Consider the following 23,276-nt stretch of genomic DNA (forward strand, 5'->3'; position numbering starts at 1 on the left):
GGGACTGGTGGTTTGCTCTAAGACTGGTTATTTTCTTTCAAAAATCATTGAATAGTTGATAGAAACTAGTAAGACTTAAGTGAAAGGCAAAAACTGATGGACTCTACTAGAATTTAGTCAGCCATGCTTATGTCACTTTATGCTTTGAGAATAATCTCTGGAGTGCTATGAGAACTTTCTTTTTGTGCCCAATAGAAGAGTACTGTCAGCTGTAGGACCGGTCGGTACTTTACATAAGTTCTTTCATAATGTGAACATTGATGCTGTAACTGACAGCCAAGAATCCACACTTGTACTACACACCTCAACGTAGCATGGTGAATGGGTGCAGAAAAGACGTACAGTGGACCAAGATATTTTTGAGTTAGGAAATTGATGATACATAGAATAAGAGAATGTCCTCGGTTGGTTCTTTATTCATTTATGTCTAGAACTCTTGCTCAGGTTGTTTCTAAACAAGAAAGATGGAGTTCCTCTTCTTCACTAACCGTTTCTTTCTTCTGACTTAATTGAAAAATGCATATTTTTTACATTATGAAAAATTATTTTACAGCTGAAAATGCACCTTTTTTTTTTTTTTTCTGGTACCAGGGATCAAACTCGGGACCTTGTGCTTGCGAGTCAGGCACTGGAACCACTGAGCTAAATCCCTGGCCCCCCAATGCACCATTCTTTTTGTCATTAATTGTTGCTAATGTTTTAAGTTCTGCTAATGTTTTGAGTTATGTGGATATGTTACACTTGATCTTAGCCAAAAAGGCTGAGAAGCAATATGTGGATGTATTGTATAAACAATGTTTACTACTTTTAGATAGGGCATAAGATGAGTTTTTCTTTATAACATTTGACTGTTTCTACCAAATGTACTTACATCATTATGTTTTTGTATTTGAGTGCTCAGAATTTCTTGGAAGTGTTAGTTTTTTAAAAAAATGTTTAAATTGGAAAAGTTTAGTAGTGGTAATTGGGTATGTTAGGTTTTGTGAATTTTTATAATGTCTGTGATTCTTTAAAATTTTTTATTACCATATATATTTTTTTTTGGTACAGGGGATTGAACTTGGGACCTTGTGCCTGCAAGGCAGGTGGCAGAACCACTGAGCTAAATCCCCAGCTCTATTACCATATTCTTTATGAAGACTAGAGTCTGAAATTTCCTTTTGTCTCTCCACTTCTTAAAGACATAAGGCTCCTTGTAAAAATTTAGAGAAGGGTCCAGGCCTGGTGTTTCTAATTAGATTTGATAAAATGGAGGGGATTGCAATTTTAAGGAATATGATTCCTATTTATTTCAAGTTTCAGATAGTGCATAACACAATTTCTGTGAGACAGTGCTATTGAATGAACAGTTTAAAAAATCATGGATTACCTTTTACAAGTGTTTAATTAGACATTTTGGAAGTTTCTTTTGAGTTCCCACAATATGTCTAGTTGTATGCTAAATGAATTAGTTTCCTTAAATCTAGCAATATTTTTATTTATTTATTTTTTGGTACCGGGGATTGAACTTGGGTCCTTGCACTTGCAAGGCAGGCGGCATAACCACTGAGCTAAATCCCCAGCCTTACTAGCAATATTCTTTTAGTGTACTTGGCAGTGTTGTCCTCATTAAGGGTGAAGAAACTGAGTATTGTATTGGAAAGGTTAATTTGGCTAAAGTTAGGTATAAGCCCGTCTCAAAGCATCCACTCTTTCTTTTGTCATTTTTATTGTTTTTCTTTTATATTTGTATGATTATGTAGAAGCTGGATTTCTCTCTATAGTGCTGCTATTCAGAGGTGTGTGAAATGATACAAGGCAATGTGCTTATTCATCAAATTACATCAAGATATTAACTACTTTGTTCCTTGATTTTCCTAAATATGTGTGTTAAGTAGTCTTGAATCATGTAGATTTGGTTTGAGAGACAAAATCATCTTCATTTGTAAGAAGTAGAGATATAAGCAAACTTGAGGATCAGCTTTTGCAAAGGGAATTTTGGATGCTCTAATGTTAGCAAATTCTGGTGAAAAATCAAACTTTTCATATAGGAATATGTGTTATGATCTCATAACTTGGAATAGTTTCCAACTTTAAAACTGTGGACTTCTTCTTGTATAGAGTTCTCAATATGTGCAGTGTGTTGCCGGATGTCTGCAGCTGATGCTCCGGGTCAATGAGTACCGCTTTGCCTGGGTGGAAGCAGATGGGGTAAACTGGTGAGTGCCTTTTACTTTTAATGTAGAAAAACATGTAAAAGTATTCCTCATTGACATTTTCAAAGAAATTAATACATTTAATCATGTAAAAGTATATTTTAAATATCTGCCTAACAGTGAACTATACTACCCTTCTTAGAAGCCAATTACTATCAAACTGAACATTCCCCCTTGCTTGAGCTGTAGTTGTCTAACTGTGTAAGGCCTCCTAAGAGCCTAATACCAGACAGAACAAATTCCATGTACTCAGGATACATAACAATTACAAAATTATTTTGCAGTCAGTGTTGGTAATATCCGTAAGGAAAGATCTTACCCAGAAAAGAATGAGTATAAACTTTCTAATGCCATATAATTTAGCCCATTCTTTGTAGAGTCCTTGGTAGGTATACAAAATTTGAGGAGCTGCCTACTAGGATTAATAAACTTATACAACCAAAAAAACCCCCCTAAAAAACCCCAAAATGAACATTGGATTTTGTTTCATCACTGGAAAGCCAATTTATTTCATAAAGAGAGACTTAACTGTTTTTTAAACCAAATGCCCTTTTGTTTTTGTTTTTTTTTTCCAAATGCCCTTTTGTTAGTGAGGGGTTTTTTTTGTTGTTGGAAAGTCTGTACAGGAAGCTACAGTATTGATAGTAGATTGCCTGGTGAGCAAGGATATAGAGTGAGAAGTGATTGAATGATACATGTATTATCAGAGTCTTTCAGTGTAGGGAAATGGCTGTGAAAGGGTGTGAATATTCCAGATCTCCTTGGTAAACATGTGTGTGCACTTTCTTAGAGTGTGTTACTTATGCAAATGGCTATTCTTAGGAATTGGATTTAAATTGTCACAAATAATTTTTTTCATCGACTAAGTTAATAATTATTCTTGTTTTAATTGCAAATTTTCAATCTATTCATAATTATTTAATCCTCAGTCTCCAATAAAAATTTTTATTATAGTTTTTATCTAGTCCAATAGATCCTTAAAAATGAATATTTTGTCTTTTTATGAAAAATTAACAGAATGACGAATAAAGAGAAAGTGAAACTATTAGAAATTTTAGTAAGAATTTAAACATAGCAAATTTTGTTGTAATAAGTAAGCTTAGATGCATAAAATCATAAACGATGAAAGAAAATCACTACATGTCCTTGAGCAAAATGGTCCAGGTTCTTGTTACAAAATATTTTCTTGAAATCTTTCTTGTTGAATGTCAACTTGATGAGAATATTGTATTTTCTTTTTCTACTTAGAAAAATATATTACTCAATCATTCACTCTTGAATTTGAGAAAATACTTGTATTATGCAGTCATCTAAAGATTTACAGTTTAAGATTCATTTATATGACCAATTTCACCATTAGTGTTAAAGAATAGAATGCTATTTCTTTCTTTGCTTTCATCTTCTAATTAATTTACTTAATTATGGAGATATTGTCCTTTGTAAATTGGCATTATGGTTAGCAAACAAAAAGTTCTGAATTCTCAGCTATGTTTATTCTGTGTCAAGAAATTCATTAGACTCATAGGCATCAGCAGCTGGTATTTACAGCTAAGAAATATTATAAAGACATAGTAAGGATTCATAGCTGGGTCATAAGGGACAAAGGGTCATAAGGAACAAAGACACAGGCAGAGTTAAGAAGAATCCATGTGTAGGTGTGCAGGCTTCTTCCTGTTCTCTCCCTCCCATGAGGTTTGTTATACTGAGGGCATCGTCCTCCCAGCAGTGGAAGTGCAATATTTGTGTGAGGTTTTTGTCTAGGAAATCTATTACAGACTCATGTTCTAAGGGTTTACTGAAGATTAGTTACATAGGCACATTTGCCTGTAGTGCATTAAAATTCCAGACTCCTGGGAGGAAAATATCTCTCTGAACCAAAATAGTATAGCCTGGGTGGTTTATAAACAGCAGAAATTTATTTCTTATATATCTGGAGGTTAGTACCAAGATCAAGGTTGTGAACAGGTATTAATACAGGTGTAAGGTCTTAACTTGCTGATAGGTAACAATTTAGAAGAAAGCCACATAATCTTTTCATTTTTTCAGAAATAAAATATATGTTCTACTTTTTCATTTCTTTTGCTTTGCATTGAAAACATTCGTTGGGCTTCTCAAATAACAAGCAGGAATAATGTGAGGAGAAAAAAAATTTCAAGTATATCTTGTTTGATGAAAGAAAAATAATGTTTTAAAATCTCAGTACATTTTAGGGGCCAGGGATTTAGCTCAGTGGCACCATGCCTGCCTTGCAAGTGTAAGGTCCTGCGTTCGATCCCCAGTACCCCCCCCCCCCCCAAAATTAGTCTGCTAACACTTTTTTGGTGAATTAGCCTATTATATGCACAATGCAATACGGTTTCTGGATAATTATGTACCTATGTAAGATGAAAACTGTAGTTTTCATTATGTTGTATATTGTTGATTTTTCTAGGCAGACTAAAGGTTTATGAGTTGTGATTGAAATATATGGTGAATGTTTAAATTAAAAAGAATTTATTACAGTAAAAAGACACATTGCCATGAATCCCCTTCAAGATACTTCCCCTTGCTTCAAGTATACTTATCCTGTCATTCTTGGTACTTTCTGAAATAATCCTCGAAGTGCTCTTTTGTGTCTTTGTGAGGTGTGCCCTAAACAGTACAGCGAATAGTGCTGCTGAATGGAAAGGCAAGGTCATAAAGACATTATATGTGGTCATCCACCTTAGTCACCAGATCTGGCACCGTGCAATTTCTGGCTCTTCCCCAAAATAAAAATGACCATGAAAGGTAAGTGTTTTGAATTGATTCAGGACATCAAAGCAACCATAACAGTGCAACTAAAGACATTCATGAAAGAAGACTTCCAGAACTGCTTCAGAAAGTGGCAAGAGCACTGGGATAAGAGTGTTTGACATGAGAAAGAGTGGGGGGATTCATGTCAGTGTCTTTCACTGTAATACATTTTTAAAGTATTAAATACTTTTAAGCATTCACTACATTTTTTGGTCATAGTATGACCATTAAAAAGTATTAGAGGGCCGGGGATTTAGCTCAGTGGTTCTGCTGCCTGTCTCACAAGTGTAAGGACCCGAGTTCGATCCCCGGTACCAAAAAAAAAAAGTATTAGAGCCAAAGGTGGGTGCTTCCTGGGAGTAATTACCTCCTCAAATTTATCCAGCATTCGTGAACATTTATACCCTTCAATTTTAAGTATTTTGAAAGTATAAAGTAACACAAAGTTTAAAGGTGAAACTTCTAAAAAATAGTTGAAACTTTACCTTGCTGGGCGATGTTGCAGGATGAGGTGTGAGGTGCTTATGGCTTTGCAGGGTAGCAGCTCTAATACTAAAAATGTCTGTTAGCCGTAAACCAGCTATTCTGTCTCTCTCCTCACTAAGCTGGTTTGATTAAAAGAAAAATCTGTAATTAAAAAATAAAGCAGAATACTAATAGTGATTTTGGATTTCTTTTTAATCTTGAAGGTGACACTTATTTTACTTACTAAGCTTTCTGGATAATGTCACGCTATTAACTGTAGGGGATATAAGGTGTATGTCCTTTCTTTTTAAGAAGTTTATTTATCTGGTCAGAAAGTATTAAAACCCAGCAAAACTAGCCTTTAGGGTTCTACAACTTCATTTTGTGATGAAGTTGATTTAGAAAGTTACACGACGCTTGCAGATATGTAGTCTGCTGATGGGGGACATCACGGCAAATGTCTGTGATATGTGCATTATGGTGCATATGTTTATTTTTAGAAGTATTTCTATTGATGAATTATTAATTTTAATTTTATGAGTTTTATTATATTAAACAATGTGTACTTAACAGGAAAATAAAATATCAAAATATTAAATTTTTAATATGCAGTGAGTGTTTAGAATACACATCAGCATTTTCAGGGTAAACTGCATGGTTGATTACAAAACTTAAAAAACAGCAGAAGTAAATTCCTATGTGAACAGCAATAAAATACAAACGAAAGCCTGTGACAGAAATCATTTTTGCTTCAATTGCCACACTCAAGGCAGTCTTCGCAGATGAAAACTGCATGTTCTATACACAACACACTGACACATCGTTCCATGCAATATATGTTTTGCTTTCTTGTCCTTCTTTTAAGGGCATGGTTGATGTCTTTTTGTTCTTCTATTGTCCTAGTAAGTCTTTGTGACATTGTGCCTGCCTGTTCACCTGTCAATTCTCCAATTTGCTTCAGAATTTTTTTGTGTAGTTCTTTGGGCAAAAACATTTTGTTTTTCCTCTGCTGTAAGTGATCTTGTATCAGTTCTAGTTTCAACCCTCTAAGAAAATTTCTCCTCAATATTTTGCACTTATTTCCTTTGTAAACTGTGACACTATTTATGCTAGACATGTTTAGGTTCCAGTAAAACACAGTCACTTGCCCAGTGCTTTGTATTGGAATGACATCATAGTTGCTGTATAACTCATCAACATCCACCCTGCCTTTGGTTTTGCTGTGAAAAGTTCCCATCTCTAGCTTCATTTGTGTTGAGGTATCTTTCTCAATCTTGCCATCAGCCGTACCAGTTTGGTTTTTTTCACCATATAGGAGGCCAATGCTGTGTCTCTCTGAAATCCAAAGACTGTATTATATAATGTTCTATTTTGAACTTGCAACATTTCACTGGGAATTTTCGCTTTGTTCTTGCATGTAGTTCCTATGCTGGTCAGTTGGTGCTCTCTTAGCAAATGTGACATCAAGGAGCAACTGGCAAACCCAATAGTAGAAGGTCACATTCTGATTAGTTTGAGAGATGGGAGCAAAAAGTCCATTTGGTTTATTACTGCACAAATAAAGACCTGGTGGCTGAGTTCCAAGATAAATTTCTAAATTGAAAGTATAATATGTCTTCACATCTACCAGGGCATATATTTTTGTACTGTATTTTGAAGGCTTATTTGGCAAATACTGCCTAAAGCTATAGTGACCATGAAATGCTGCAAGCTGTTCATCAGTAGCCATGCATTCAGATGGTGTGTAAATTCCTTGGCAGTTTGAATCAAAGCTGTCAAACAATGAGGGGATAGCAGCCGGATTATCAGTTCCTTTTCTTTCTGTGTGGGTAGTTTTGTCATCAAACTAAAGGCAATTTTGAAGGAAACCAAATCTCAATGTCATTGTTATTCTACAAGCCTCAACTTCTCCATAAATCTTTTACATTCCTTCCATAACCATGAGAAATGCTTTGCTAAGTACAGCAGTCCTAGGAATGCTTTTTTTTTCTGAGATAGGGTCTCACTATATAGTTCAGGCTGCCCTTGAGCTCACTGCCTCTGTTAAGGAAAATGTAAAATAACTGCTTGCTTTCATTCTGCTTCTGTAACTTGCTTCATTTGCTTCGCTTCCCGGAGTAACAATACCAGAAGTTTCATCCACCATAAACTTGCAGACACATAGCACTAGATAAGGAAAGGTCTGTAACATTGTCTAACCACAACCCCCACCTAAGTGAAGCCAGAAGTCCACACCAAGATAATAATCTCCATGCCTCTTGAGCAAAAGTACACGTAGACCCTAAGCTTTCTATAAATCACATTACTAGACCTAGTTTAAAGAATAAATGTAAACCTCCAGTGTGACCTGGGGTCAGTCTTTGAAGGCATGTTCCTGTGAGGCTGGCCTGCTAGCAAATGAATTTTGTTGTCTTACCCCTGCTCCTCTGTCTCCTGTAAGTTTTTCTGGTTACTCCCAGCAAAATCCACTACACCTCCACCTCCTGAGTGCTGAGATTACAGGCGTGTGCCACCATGCCTGGCTCATTTCAAATAGTGAGATGTCATAATAAATACATTTTCGAGTATGAGTATTGATGCATGTAGAATATTTTACTTGCCTTTTTTGTTATTTGGGTGTTTCACAACATCTTGTAGCATATCATCTATTACAATTTCCAACATTGAATCACAGTGCTGGCCTTCCATCCAGTAAATTTCAAACCCTGCCAAGAACCTAATCACATTTTCTGACTTACCTCTAGCATTGGATCATTGAGGTATTCATGACCATTTTGTAGCATTTTGACTAGTCAAATATTTATTTACATTACTGTTTTCTTCGTCATCTGAATCAAGATCTTTATTCTGTACTTCTCTATCTGTCATATCTTGCTAACTTCTTCGGCTCACATGATCCAAGCCATCATTGGTAGCCAAGTCACCTGATAACTCACTTTTAACCTCCTCCCAAAGTTGTAAAAGCGGGTTTTCATGTGATATTGTACCGAATTGGGCTAATTCTGCAAGAAAAATCAAAAGAAAACATTTAATAGAAAAAATTATAAACATACAAAAGTGTAACACGGTGCATACAAGGAATAAAACTCACCAACTCACACATTGACATATGTCAGTACACCTTTCTGTTCATCATGCCGATTGGTTGAACACAAATATTCCTTCCTGTATTCCCCAGCTCAGCTACTGAGCCACACAGTCGGCAACCATTATGCTAAAGTGCATATTTTCATTGGAAAATGAAACTTTTCATAGGTGGGAGTGTATTTCACCCACCCTGTGATGCCCCTTGTAGTACCTTGCTTTTGTCCTGAGAGGGATAGCAGAGGTCTAAACGGTGGTGAATGCCATTCACACCACAGGCCTCCTCCTCAGGGAACCTGCCTTCTGACTGCCTGAAGCTGTAAGCTGTTTGACAGCATTCTTACCTCTCACCATATCCCCCATGCCTTGCACTGTACCTCCACATAGTTCCTCAGCAAATACTTGTTAAGCCACTATATTTAGGTATATCTTGAATCTTTTTTTTTTTTGATACCGGGGATCAAACTCGGGTCCTTGTGCTTGTGAGGCAAGTGGCGGAACCACCGAGCTAAATCCCTGGCCCCCCATCTTGAATCTTTATGTCCCTACAGTGTGTATTTCTTCCTGCACCACTGTTTTCAGGGTTCTTGTCCTAAAGTGAATCCCTTCCTTATTCTGGTAAAAGGGCGCTTACTTTATTTTGATTCATTAGGATAATTAAAACAATTTTTAAAAATTTGTCTTTATTAGTACATGTTTCCAATAAATAATGATCACATTTATTATGGGGAGTTGGTACATTTACGTAACACATTTTCATTCTTTTTTCTTTCTCTTCCTTGTCCTTTTCAGGAAAAGATCCTGATCCCTCCATTAGGGTATTTCTTGTGGTTAATATTTCCATTAGAAGACTCATCTTTTCAGTAAAATCCTGTCTTATATTTAAACAGTGAAGTTCCTTACACTTATCTGCAGTGTTCATTGGGTTAGCAGTTACTCCTTTGAAACCTTTCTACTTTGGCTTCAGCAGTGGTATACTGTTTCTGAGCTCTCTTTACCCTGATGTTCATTTAAAAATTAGAAAAAATTTTAACAAATAATTTGATGTGAAGAATATTAACTAGGTATATATTTGCTAACTAATTTATTCTGAAAACAAAACAAAAGCATAAGTGAAATATCAGGGAAGTAGCAAGTGCAGATACCACCCATAAAGCTGGGAGGAGCAAAAGTCAGAGGCTTGGATCAATGACACTTATAAGCTTGGACAAGGAGTGAGGGAATCGGAAGTTCAGAGCTCTGAGGAGGAAGTTCTGCTCCTCTGATGGTGATGTCTCTGACTCTGAGGAAGGGCCTAGTGCAAGGACTCAGGCCTTTTGACAAGGTACCTAGTTGACTACAGCTGGTATCTGAAGTTACACAAAAACGTTTGTTCTGCTAGAACTGGAAAAAGAAGCTGAATTTGGCTGCTTCCATGGGAAGGAACTAACCCTCTGGGGTTAAAAAGTGTTGCTGAGGTGAAGCTCACAGGAACAGGAAGCTAAGAGAAGAAAGTTCCTTCTTTCTCCATCTTTGCAGCCAGCCCCAAACTGCCGTGGCAGAGCCTCACGGGAGCAGCAGGTACAGCAGAGATGTGGTTCTCAGGGTCTGAGACATAGAATCACAAAGCCGAGTGCAGACATTTGATAACTGGAAAAGTTGGAGAGCAAAGAGACTAGGTAGTAGAATGACGATAGCATGAAATGATGATTTTATGTGTTTGAGCTACTGGTATCAGTATCTTAAAAAGTAAGTTTTATGTAATAACCCAATCTGGAGGAGATTCAAGGGAGAACCAATGCATGAGACAATTAAGGCAAATTTAGTAAAGTTAGAACTATATATAAATCACAAAAATGGAGAATTGGCATAGATACAAGCCTTCTACCAAGTTAATAGTAGGTTTATATTGTAAAATTAGACTTCATAAAACTTTCACTTTTTATTAATAGAGCAGCCTTAGGTTTACAGAAAAATGGAAAGTATAGGGAGTGCCCGATGTCCTTCCCCTCCAAAACTCTCCTTATTATTAAAGTTTTGTACGATATGATATGTTTGTTCCAATAGAATCAATATTGGCACGTCATTATTGACAAAAGCCCATAGTTTATATTACAGGTCACTGTGTTAACATTTTATCCCTGCTGCTTGTTTTAAATGATCTTATTTGATCATTTCTGATTTTCATTGCCTGAACATAGGCATTTTCCCCAGGAAATTTCCTAAGATGTCTTGTTACGTGTATTATCTCCTTGGAATAACTTCCTTCGTTTCCATGGAGCTTCTTCATTTTCTCATTGGTGAAGGAGGAGATAAAGCTGGAAGCTTCTGAGGCTTTTCTCTGACTCCAGATTCTGCAATTGGATATGTCAAAGTTGGACTCACCGTAGGTCCCTAAAGCCATGCCCTCCTTTCTCTGAGTTTCCTTTGTATTTTAAAGCTATCCTCTAGGTTGCCCACGCTGGAACTCTGGATGTGAAATGTGACTTGAAGGTGTACATTTGTTTTGCCACCACTTCTGTTGATTTCCATTCTCTGTTGTCTGTCACCTTCTTCTGTTCATGTCCTGTGCTCTTGCAAATCTCGGTTTCCTTTTTTGTTGCTTCCCTGGTTCTGCTTCATGAAGTTTTATGGCTTTTGGAGAGAGGGGTAAGTGAAGCTGTGCTGGGAATGGCCCTCTCAGTTATTACTGGTAGAGAAGAAATTGAGGACATAATTCAGAGAGATTTGCAAAGAGAATGATGGCTCATTTCTTTTTTTTTTGCCATCACATTAAATGTTTTCTAATTGTGTGTTCCTTTTCAGCATAATGGGAGTTTTGAGTAACAAATGTGGCTTTCAACTCCAATATCAAATGATTTTTTCAATATGGCTCCTGGCATTCAGTCCTCAAATGTGTGAACACCTGCGGCGCTACAACATCGTCCCTGTTCTCTCTGACATCCTTCAAGAGTCTGTCAAAGAGAAAGTAACAAGAATCATTCTTGCAGCATTCCGTGTAAGTGCTTAGTATTTTTTGTTGCTGCTGTTGCTGTTATCGGTGGTGGTGGTGATGGTGGGTGTGTGTGTGATTTTGGACAGTAATTTCTGCACTATATTTAAATTTTTAGCAAGTGAGAGAAGCTTATTTGTCCTCCATGTGGTTATCAAACTTAGGGTCTCGGTGAGCGCCGAGTCAAACACCACTGATTTAGGGTTACGGCCTGGATAAGTGGGATGGGTGGGACGAGCCCTGAATGAACAGGATGAGCGGCTTAGGGAATGGCTGGGAAGAGATGTGGATGGGCTGTGTTCAGATGGAGGGGATCCTTTGGTATGGCTGTGTCTAGATGGCCCCCAAAGCCTCATGGGGCCAGAAGTGGGCTTTCAGAGGTGGCTGGATCTAGGCTGTGTGATGCTGGGATCGATTCCTAGTGCACTGGTGAGAGGAAGGGTGCCCCGCCCTGGGCTGTGAGTGCTGTCCTCCCTGAGGGTGGGTAGCCTGGATAGTGTATTAGGGATAGGAAGAGGCCTTATGGTTAAAGATAAAATGATACAGAAATAAGAAAAGAGTATAAATTATCCAGAATCACACTCCCAGATGTAAAGCCCTGTTAAATATTTGAGAGCTTGCAATTTGTAGTCTCTGTCCCCTTACCGTACAAGGCATCAACTCCGGATGAAAGGCAGTCGACATTGAAACGCTGACGGAATCACGAAAGCTAGAAAGAACCTTTGAATTCTCTGCTCTTCATGCTTTTGTGGCTCCTGGTTGGCATTAGTGACCGTAGAGGTGTGTGGTGAGTGCACTTGCCGTGGACAGTGGGGTCAGGCTCCCTGGACTCGGGCTGGCCTCCAAGCCTGTGGCATTTACTTAGCTGCTCCATGTTTGATCTTTTTTCACGTGTCCAGTGACAGCAGTATCATCTCTTCTAAGTTTGTCGCTGTACTTTTTTGATCCCCATGTGTTAATAAAATATATATGCACTAAATGAATCTTTGGCATGTAGTAGAACCCCAGTAAATATACAGTGGACTCTTGACTTATAAACTCAATTCGTTCACGAGGGCTGGTTGTAACTTAAGTTGGTTATAAGTTAAGACTATTTTTCCCTTAAGAAATAATGGAAATACCCATAATGGATTCCAAACCTCCCAAGGTACTCCTTAACTAAACTTTTCAAAATAAAAAAGGGTTGTATAATGTGCATAATTTACCAGAAATACCAATAATTTTCCTGGTGTATTCACCAAAAAGTTATAAAATGTGCCTAGTTTACCAGAAAAGACAATTTCATACTGTCCTCACCATTCACATTGACATCTCTGGCTTTCAGGAAGGGAGGCTGGATGGAAGGTGGTTACTGTGTGGAAGGAGAGACCCCTTCCTAAGAACATCAGGAGTCTGGCTCCCTGGTGTCCTTTCTCTCCTGGGGAGAGTCTGCAGCCCACTGGAACCTGCTTCTGGATCTCTAGGTCTCAGCCTTCTCAGAACTAAAAACTGGTCTGAGGTTGTCTGTTTCTGTCTTTTCTTTAACACTATTCTGTAGTATGACATGACTTTGTTATTAAACAAGTGAATGCAATGATTTTGGCTTTTTCTCTGTCTGGGTTGGTCTTCTCTACAAATGTTGGTAACTGTCCATTTCTTCAGGATTTCTGTTATTTCAGAAGAACTTTGCTTCACGGATTATTGATACTCCCCTTTCTCTTCAGAAAGCTCTTCACCTGCCGTTCTCTATTGCTCAGCCAGAAGTTGCTGAAGTTCCTCTGTAGACAGTTCCTCTAAGTGTTCCTCTGCCAGTTCCTCAACATCATCAATGTCTACCTGCAAGGCTATGGACTCTGCTGTAGTGACAATATCATCAACCAGGGGGTCAGTTGAAGGCTCAGGCTCCTCTACACAGCCTTCAAAGTCTCTCTCTTCTATAATTTTAGGCCTTACTTTCTTCCAGGCAGATCTCAGTGTCCTTAGAGAGACATTGGGCCAGGATTTCTTGATTAGCCCCACACAGGAAAGACCAGCATTTGATTTGTAACTCAAGACTTTGGTCATAAGTTAAAACTAAAATTTTGGTTTTAACCCAAGTTGTTCATATGTGAGGGTGGTAATAACTTGAGAGTCCACTGTATTTGGGACTACACAAGAGATTGAACAAAACTACTGAAAGAAAATGTAGAAGAACTTTTTATAGGAGTAGAGTAGTGGTATGAATTTATTGAAATTTTTATTGATTTCTTTTTTGGCTGATTTAAATTTTTTTGACATTTGGCCACTTTGTTTTATTCTTTTATTTAAAATTAAGATGATAAAATCCTATGACACATATCTTGGTTGAAGGTACTGCTACACTGAGAATCAGTATACCTCTGAGACTCTGATAGCTAGTTTTCATAATTATGTAAACATCACTAACATATAAGAAGTTTATTACAGTACATCTCACAGCAAGACTAGAGTGCGGGAGTCCTTATTTTCCTGGACTTTTATTTCCCCCTTAATTGAAAGCTGTTATAACATAGTTTTGAAAAAGCTCTTTTTAGAAAGATATATTTTATAATCACTAAACCACTAGGAACTATAGTCATCCTTGAGTCAATGACTTTGCCATTAGATTATCCTAGAAAGATACCTTGAATTATTTTTTTGTGTGGCTCTCACTCTGGGTAGTAGAAAGATCAACAGATTCCTAAGAAATTAACATGAAAGTGAATAGGATTGTTTTTCAGTTTATATTTACTTGTGCTTTTCAGTGTGTTAGCTATTTTTGAAATTAAAATACCTATTCAAGATGTTGATGACTAAAAATTTATCAAAAATTTCTTGTAAGCTTTTCATAATTTGTCAGTAAGATATTTAAGGTAAAATAGAAGCATGAGAAGGAGCTGAAATAGAAGTCAGTGTCTAGTTGTTTTGTTGTTGGGCAGAATATATCTTCTTCAGTTTTGAGAAACAACTTTACTTTTCTAGTATTAGATAGAAAATATTTGTAGTGTTGTAAACTTTTAGGAAGAAATGAGATAGTAGTATTTTGTTTTGTTTTGTTTTGTTTGAGACAAGGTCTCACTATGTAGCTCAGGCTGGCTTGAACTCACTGTGGAGCCCAGGCTGCCCTTGAACTCGAAGTGATTCTCCTGCCTCAGCCTCCTGGTGCTGGGATTACAGGGGTGCACCACAACACCCAGTGAGATAGTAGTACTTTATGGTAACAGGTTAAGATTTAATCTAAAGTTCAGCATAAGTTGCTTTAAGTATTGTATGGTAGCTATTGTTATCTGAATGTCCTGTAAACTCTTTAGTTTTTTGTTCTCGACTAGTTTCTCCTCTTTTCCATTGTTTTTCATTCTGGATCATTATTGTGTTGAACTGAGTGCTTATTGGAAGCAAGCACCTTTTCATACTGTAGTATAAAACAAGAGAGGTGTTAGTTGATAGTAGTTGAGTCCTACCTTTCCAGCTGTTCCTCCCTCCCTCCCTCTCTTCCCTTCTGCCATGGGTCACTTTGTTTACCTATCCATCAATGTATCTGATGTTGTTTGAAGACCAAATACATGAAAGCAGTGTGTTACTTACTGAGGATGTGCAAAGGCAAAATACTTTTTCTCAGTGCCTTTGTATTTTTAAAAAATCTTTGTCTTGATGGGGAAAAACGTTTATGTCCCCTGAAATTGAAAAATGAATTTCAAAGGACAAAGGAGGTTAAGAGTAGGAAAGGTTATCAGATAGCTCCTGAGAAACAGGATGGATCTGGAAGTGGGTTGCCACCAAGGCCCTTTGTCAGGGGTAATTTATACAGCAGAGTCACAAGGTTGGTAGATATGGGTCAACCCCCTTGATGGAGGATGAGTTGATGAAGTCGTCATGTCTTTGTAGCTCAAAAAACTACAAGAAGTGTAGAGGCGGACTGAGATTCTAGTCTTAGTTTCAGTTTTTACCAATGATACATGGAAATGTATTGTGATGATTTCTGGGCTCCCATTGTCGCTAATTTTGACCTGGTCCCTTGTCAGAAGTGCTAGTTTTTTGGGACCTCTCTGTGCTAAATTTGGGTTAAAGCAATTATTTATGTAAATATGCTGAGGGCTGAAACTCAAATAGATTTTTTAAGACACGAGAATGTCTTTAGCCTATACAACTGGGCTGAAATTCAGCCATTTGTAAGGATGTACGAAAGCCGTTTGATTTAGACCATCAAACAGGTTAAAAAAATGATCTTTTTAAGAATCATTCACCAATTTCTATATATTTTTTTGTTTTTGTTTTTTTTTGGTACCGGGGATCGAACTTGGGACCTTGTGCTTACGAGGCAGGCACCGGAACCACTGAGCTAAATCCCCAGCCCTCTATATTCTTTAAAAAAGATTTCATTGATGTGATTGAGGGTGGTCAGGGCATGTTATTTTATTCCATATCTTAAAAATCAGAAGGAAATTTTTGTGCTGAAGACCTGGAAGAGTGTTGAGCTGCTATAAGCTGAACAAATCTAGCAGTTTCTAATTATTATTTTTTGCATTTGATGGGATGGATTTTATTGTTGAAAATGTCAGTCTCACTTATTCATAGTAGGTGCTGAACTCCTGGTCTCTGCAAATGTTATTGCTGTTTGTTAAATTGATTTGTTAATCTCTAGTTCCTTAAATTAACTAGGATGTTTTGGAGCTGTGACTGAGACTGATATTGGAGCTCATCATTGTCTAGAGAGTTTTACATCTGCTATAAGTTTTCTTGATGTTTGGCTTTGCTTAATCAGGAGCCAAATAATAAGATAGTAAGTCAGATAATAAGGTAAATTACATTTTTATAATTTTGATGTTTTCATCAGGAGGGCTTAACAGTTACCACCAAAGTGAGTACTTTTCATTAGATATATTAATCATGACTTTTAATTCACATCTATGGACACATATTCATATATTCGTAGACATGCATGTGTACATCTTTCTGTGTAAGCAATTTATAGTCATAACCCTTTTAAAGAGGCTAGCTCTAGTTTGAGTTTTTGGAGATGTTTGCTCACTGCTTTGGCATAGAAGTGTATTGCTATAAAAAAATCCTATTCACAGGTTTATTCTTTATTACCTATTTCAGGAATTCTGCCCAGACCTCTCTGATTAAATTTCTTTCATTAAAAAAATTTTTTTTTCAACATTGGGAATTGAACTCAGGGCCTTGTACATGCTGGGCAAGTATTGTTCTACTAAGCTATATTCCCAGCCCCTTTAATTTTGAGACAGGGTCTAAGTTGCCCATACTGGTCTCTAACTTACCATCCTGCTGCATCAATTTCCTGTGTAGCAGGAATTACAGGTGTGTGCACTGCACCAGGTGAATCTCATTCTTTTTTTATTAGATATCAGGTGTGGATGAAGCTTAGCAAGACTGAGACTTGTTGATCTTGGGGTTAGACCTTTAAAACAGTGTCCCTGAAAGTGGGATTTGCATTACCAGTGCAGTCCAGTGAACTGTTAGCTGCCTGCAATGGGTAAGTATGAAAAGAAAGAGTGAGCATTTAGAAACTTTCAAGAGTTTGACAAAATATTTGTATGTCTGTTGAATTTTATAATGCAAATTTTGAGCTTGGATTTTGTGTATTTAAAAGTTCATTCCTTGGCTGGGGATTTAGCTCAGTGGTTTCGTCGCCTGCTGCGCAAGCGCAAGGACCTGAGTTCAATCCCCAGTACCAAAAAAATAAAAATAAAAATTCGTTCCTGCCAGGGGTGGTAGTAATCCCAGCATTCAGGAGGCTGAGGCAGGAGGATTGCCATGCATTTGAGGCCAACCTCAGCTACATAATGAGTTCAAGGAGCCTGAACTACATAGTGAGACCTTGTCTCAAAAGAAAAATTAATTCTGTTTTTTAATAAAAATATTTAAACAAAACTGGTCTTCACCACAGTTGATTGTTTTACCATGTATTTTGCATGGTTTTGGTGAAAGATCTTAATTGTCATTTCATTTCATCTCTTCTTAGTAAACATTTTTTGAGGGCCAAAATAATCTTTGTGCTGTATTAGCCACTTATTTTGTTGGATGAAGATACCATTTAGTTTTAGGGTCTTAAAAAATTGTGTTGCTGCCACGTTAGGTTGTTTCTGACAGTTCAGTTTAAGTATTTTCCATAACGCATTTCAGTTTTTCCCTTCATTTTCATTCTTTGTCAGCTGGAAAGATGAAAACTTTTAGAAAAAAAATAGATAAGGTTTTATGATTTCTTCTCTGAACTGTGGATTACATAGAATATTGTTTTGTTTCCAAATAGAAATTAGAAAGTCTCTGGTCTTTAATTGGATTGCGTTATGGGCTACAGAATCTATATGCAGGGTTTTAGACGAGATTGGGTGCATTTAGGGTGGTATGGCCAAAGCCTATAGGTAAGATTTCAATTCTTTGAAATTCACCACTTGTTTATAGTGTATTGTAGTGAATGTGACATGTATACTTTAAAAGAATGGCTATTTTGTAGGTGGAAATAGTGTTATACAAATGTCAGGTCATGGTGGTTGATAGTATTATTAGATGTTTTGTGAACTGCTTTTTGTTTAGTGGTTTTACCTGTTTCAGAGAGAATGGTAAAAATCTCTTGCTAATGTTTATTTGTTCTCCCTTCAATTTGATCAATTTTCACTTCATGGATTTTGAAGTTCTGTTATAACATTTACGAATGTCATATTTTCATGATGTCCTTGTGTTCATTGTGAAGTGCCCGTTATCATTGATAATGCTCTTTGTCTTGATGTATACTTTTTTTTTTTTCCTTTGGTTCCGGGGATCGAACTCGGGTCCTTGTGCTTTGGAGGCAGGCGGCGGAACCGCTGAGCTAAGCCCCAGTCCAGTGTATACTTTATTTGAAATTAACATGACAAGTCAGTTTTCTTATGCTTGTTTACGTGGTATATCTTTTTCTATCTTTTTAATTTCACTCTGTGACATTACGTTTAAAGTTTGTCTCTTTTTAGACAATGTACACTTGGGTCATGAATTTTTTATGTGTTCTAATAATCTCCACCTATTAACCTGAGTGTTTAGTTGACTGACATTTAAAGGAATTATTGGTATGATTGGATTTAGATCTACTATATTTGTTTGCTCTTTTTGTTGTTGTTGTTGTTGTTCTTTGCTTTCTCTTGCTTGGTTTAATCTTTTTAAGTATGTCATTTTAATTTTTCTTTTAATCTTTAAAATGTTCCTTTTTGTAGTATTTCATTCCCTAGAGGCTGTTTTTGTGGCACAATATATATACTTTTACTGTTGTATTTAAAAATAACACAGTACTGTGCTCTTATGTAAAATATAAAAAATGTGCAGTCTTTTATGCTTCCATCATACTGTTTTATCTACATATATTATAAATCCTTCAGCACAGTATTTTAACTTTTCCTTTAAACAACCTTCTGTGTATTTTGGAAGTTAAAAGGGAAAAGTAGTCTTTTGTATTAATCTAGCTACTATACACTGTATCTACAGTTTCCTTTCTTCCTGAAGATCGAGCTTTTCATTTGGTGGTTTCATTTCCCTTTAGCTGCAGAATTTCCTTTAGCCTAGGAGTCAGCAAACTCTAGTACCTAGGGCTAAATCTGACCTGCCACTAAAGGTTCCTACAACACTAAGTTCGTATGTTTATGTATTTTCTGTGGATGATTTACACAGTAACAGCAAAACTGAGTAGTTGCGATAGAGACCACAAAGCCACAAATATTTATTTTTTGACCTTTCACAGAAAAAGTTTGCCAACCTTGCTAGAGAATAACTTCTAGAGTTCATGTCAGTTTGTGATTATTTTAATTTTGTTATATAAGAATGGTTTTATTTTACCTTTATTATTTTTAAAATTAATTTTATTGCTACATTTTAGGTATACAATACAATGACATTAGTCATTGGAAATTTGCACCTTTACATAATCTCTCTTGGTTCTTATTTTTTCCCCATTCCCCTGCCCTCCCTTCAAACCCTCCATCCCTCCCCATTTACAAAGACTTTGTTTCCAGTTTTTCATTTTCTCATATTAATTCCATTCCCTTTTTTCCTTTCCCCTATCCCTCCCTCAAACTTCCCCTTCCCCTTTGCCCCTTTTCTTCCTATTTCACATTATCTGTTATACCTTTTAGGCCTTATTTACACTTTCAGTTTCTCACACTAGAGAAACTATTTGGTATTTACACAAGTGTGTCCTATTTATGTCACTTAGGAGTATCGCCTCAATGTGCATCTATGTAGCTATAAATATCACTAATTTCTCATTTTTTATGGCTGAGTGGTACTCCATTTTATAAAAAACCCACATTTTCTTTATCCAGTCTCCAGTTGATGGGCATTTGGGCTGCTTCCAAGTTTTACCTATTACAAATTGTGCTGCTATGAACATAGGTGCACATATATTACTGTGGTATGATTCTTTTAATTCTTTGGGGAAGATCCCCAGCAGGGGAATAGCAGGGTCAAATGGGACTTCCAGTTCTAGTTCTTTGAGATATCTCCATACTGATTTCCACAGTGGTTGCACCAGTCTGCACTCCCACCAGCAGTGGAGCAGGGTTCCTCTTTCCCCACAGCCCCGCCAGCATTTGTTATTGGTTGATTTCATGATAGCAGCCATTCTTTCTGGTGTGAGGTGGAATCTCAGCATTGTTTTCATTTGTGTCTCTCGAATGACCAGTGATGTTGAACATTTTTTCATGTATTTATTTGCTATTTCTACTTCTTTGTCTGAGAAATGTCTGTTCATTTCAGATGCCCATTTTTGGATTGGGTCTTTAAATTTGGGAGGTCTGATCTTTTTCAGTTCTTTATAGATTCGAGATAGTAGACCTTTGTCTGAGGAAAAGCAGGTGAAGATTCTTTTCCCACATTGTGGGTTGTCTCTTCACACTGCTGGTGGTTTCTCTTGCTGTGCAGGAGCTTTTTAGTAAGAAGAGATTCTGCTTTTTGATTGTGTGTGCTAGATCACGGGCAACTGAGGTTTTGTTCATAAAATCTTTTCCTACACCGATGTCTTCAAGGGTTCTACCTAACCTCTGTTCCAGCCGGGTCAGCTTTTCTATTTTAATATTTAGATCTTTAATCCTTTTTGATTTTAGTTTAGTGCATGGTGAGAGATATAGGTCTAGTTTTAATCTTTGGCAAGTTGAAACCCAATTTTTCCAGCACCATTTATTAAAGAGGCTATCTTTCCTCCAGTGAGGGTGTTTGGCTCCTTTGTGGAAGATGAGGTGGCTGAGTGTGTCTGGTGTTGTTTCTACATCTTCTAATCTGTTCCACTGGTCCTCAGGTCTGTTTCATTGGCAGTACCATGCTGTTTTTATCACAGTGGCTTTGTAGTATAGTTTCAAGTTGGGAATTGTTGTACCCCCTGCCATGTCTCTGTTGCCTAGAATTGCTTTTCCTATTTTAGGTCTCTTCAAATGAAGGTTTGGATTGTTTTCTCAACGTCTATGAAGTATGCTGGTGGTGTTTCAATTGGGATTGCAGCGAATCTAGTTTTGGAAGTATGGCCAATTTTCACTATGTTGGTCCTTCCTAACCAGGAGCAAGGGATGTCTTTCCATTTTTTGATATCATCTTCAATCTCTCTTTTCAGAGTGCTATAGTTTTCAGAGAAGAGGTCTTTGATTTTTTTTCTTAGGGTGATTCCTAGGTATTTCATTTTTTTGGATGCTATTGTGAAAGGAATTGTTTGCACCATTTCTCTCTCAGTGAGTCTGTTGTTCCTGGAAAGGAAACCCATTGATTGTTGTGTGTTGACCTTGTATCCAGCTACTTTACTCAATTTGGTTATTAAATCTAGAAGACTTTTGGTGGCGTTCTTGGGGTCTTCTATATAGAGTATCATGTCATCTGCAAATAACGACAGTTTGACTTCTTTGTTTCCTATCTTTATTCCTTTTTTTTTCTTTCTCTTGTCTAATTTCTGTGGGTAATTTTTCCAAGAGTAGATTGAACACAAATGGTGATAGTGGACATCCTTGTCTTGTTCCTGATTTTAGTGTGAAAGACTTCAGTTTTTGACTATTTAGTATGATATTGGCTGGTGGTTTTTCATAGATGGCTTTTATCAGATTGAAGTAGAGACCATCTCTTCCAGTTTTATGTAGGGTTTTTATTATAAATACATGTTGGATTTTGTCAAATGCTTTTTCTGCATCTATTGAGATGATCATATGGATTTTGTCCTTGGCTCCATTGATGTAGTATATTGCATTTCTTGATTTTGTGTATGTTGAATCATCCCTGCGTCTCTGGGATGAATCCCAGTTGGTCAGGGTATATGATCTTCTTGATGATGTTTTGCATTCTATTTGCCAGTATCTTATTGAGGATTTTTGCATCTGTGTTCATTAGTGAGACTGGCCTATAGTTATCTTTTTTTAAAAAAAATTTATATATTAATTGGTACATTTTAGGTATACCATACATTTACATTTATCATTGGGTGTTTGTACCTGAACATGATCTATCTTAGTTCTTATTTTTTCCCCCATTACCTATGTACCCTTCACCCCCATCACCCTTCCCTATTTACACAGACTTTGTTTCCTTTTTTTTTTCTCATAATTTTTCCTTTCCTTTCTTCCCTTTCCTCTTCCCCTTCCACCACCCCTACACCTTTGGACCTTTTCCTATTTCAAATTATCAATTATTCATTTTAATCATTTTCATCTTTATTTACACTCTCAGTTTCTCACACTAGAGATACTATTCGGTATATACACATGTGTGTCCTCTTTATTTCACTTAAGAGTATGACCTCAATATGCATCCATTTAGCTATAAATGACTCTAGTTTCTCATTCTTTATGGCTGAGTAGTACTCCATTTTATAAAAAAACACATCTTCTTTGATGGGAACTTGGGCTGTTTCCAGACCTTAGCTATGACAAATTGTGCTGCTATAAACATAGGTACACATATATCACTGTGGTGTGATTCTTTTAATTCTTTGGGAAAGATAGCAGGGGAAAAGTTGGGTCAAATGGGATCTCTAGTCCTACTTCTTTGAGGTATCTCCGTACTGATTTCCACAGTGGTTGCACCAGTCTGCACTCCCACCAACAGTGGAGAAGGGTTCCTTTCTCTCCACACCCCTGCCAGCATTTGTTATTGGTTGATTTCTTGATAGCAGCCATTCTTTGTGGGGTGAGGTGGAATCTCAGTGTTGTTTTCATCTGCATCTCTCGAATGACCAGTGATGTTGAACATTTTTTCATATATTTATTTGCTGCTTTTACTTCTTTGTCTGGGAAATGTCTGTTCATTTCAGATGCCCATTTTTTAATTGGGCCTTTGAATTTGGGGGGTCTGATTTTTCTCAGTTCTTTATATATTCTCAATAGTAGTCCTTTGTCTGAGGTACAGCTGCTAAAAATTTCTTCTCATAGTGTAGGTTGTCTGTTAGCTCTGTTGGTAGTTTCTCTTGCAGTGCAGAAGCTTTTTAATACGATGAGATCCCAGTTGTTGATTCTTTGTGTTAGCACCCATGCTACTGAAGTTTTGTTCATAAAGTCTTTTCCTATGCCAATGTTATTGAGAGTTATACCTAAGTTATCTTCCAACAAGTTTACTGTTTCTGTCTTGATATTTAGCTCTTTAATCCACTTCGATCTTAGTTTAGTGCATGGTGATAGGTATGGGTCTAGTTTTTATCTCTGGCAGGTTGAAATCCAGTTTTTCCAACACCATTTATTGAACAGGCTATCTTTTCTCCAATGAGGGCGATTGGCTCCTTTGTCAAAGATGAGGTGGGTGAGTGTGTCTGGAGTTGTTTCTGCATCTTCGAATCTATTCCACTAATCTTCGGGTCT

General features: G+C 37.0%; 1 protein-coding gene across 4 annotated transcripts in view; it reads left to right on the top strand.

The window, feature by feature from the left end:
- Positions 1-23,276, top strand: part of Atp6v1h (ATPase H+ transporting V1 subunit H) — a 172,177-nt gene that overhangs the window by 87,811 nt on the left and 61,090 nt on the right. For all 4 annotated transcript variants that reach the window (XM_087185499.1, XM_004837513.4, XM_004837512.3 and 1 more), the window contains 2 exons: positions 2,101-2,198; positions 11,304-11,496. In XM_087185499.1, coding sequence (XP_087041625.1) covers positions 2,101-2,198; positions 11,304-11,496 — 291 coding nt within the window. The remainder of the gene's footprint in view (positions 1-2,100; positions 2,199-11,303; positions 11,497-23,276) is intronic.

The sequence above is a fragment of the Heterocephalus glaber genome, unplaced genomic scaffold, assembly GCF_053883595.1.
Source record: "Heterocephalus glaber isolate CG9 unplaced genomic scaffold, H.glaber_assembly_v1.0 deba00000281, whole genome shotgun sequence".
Classification (NCBI taxonomy): Eukaryota; Metazoa; Chordata; class Mammalia; order Rodentia; family Bathyergidae; genus Heterocephalus; species Heterocephalus glaber.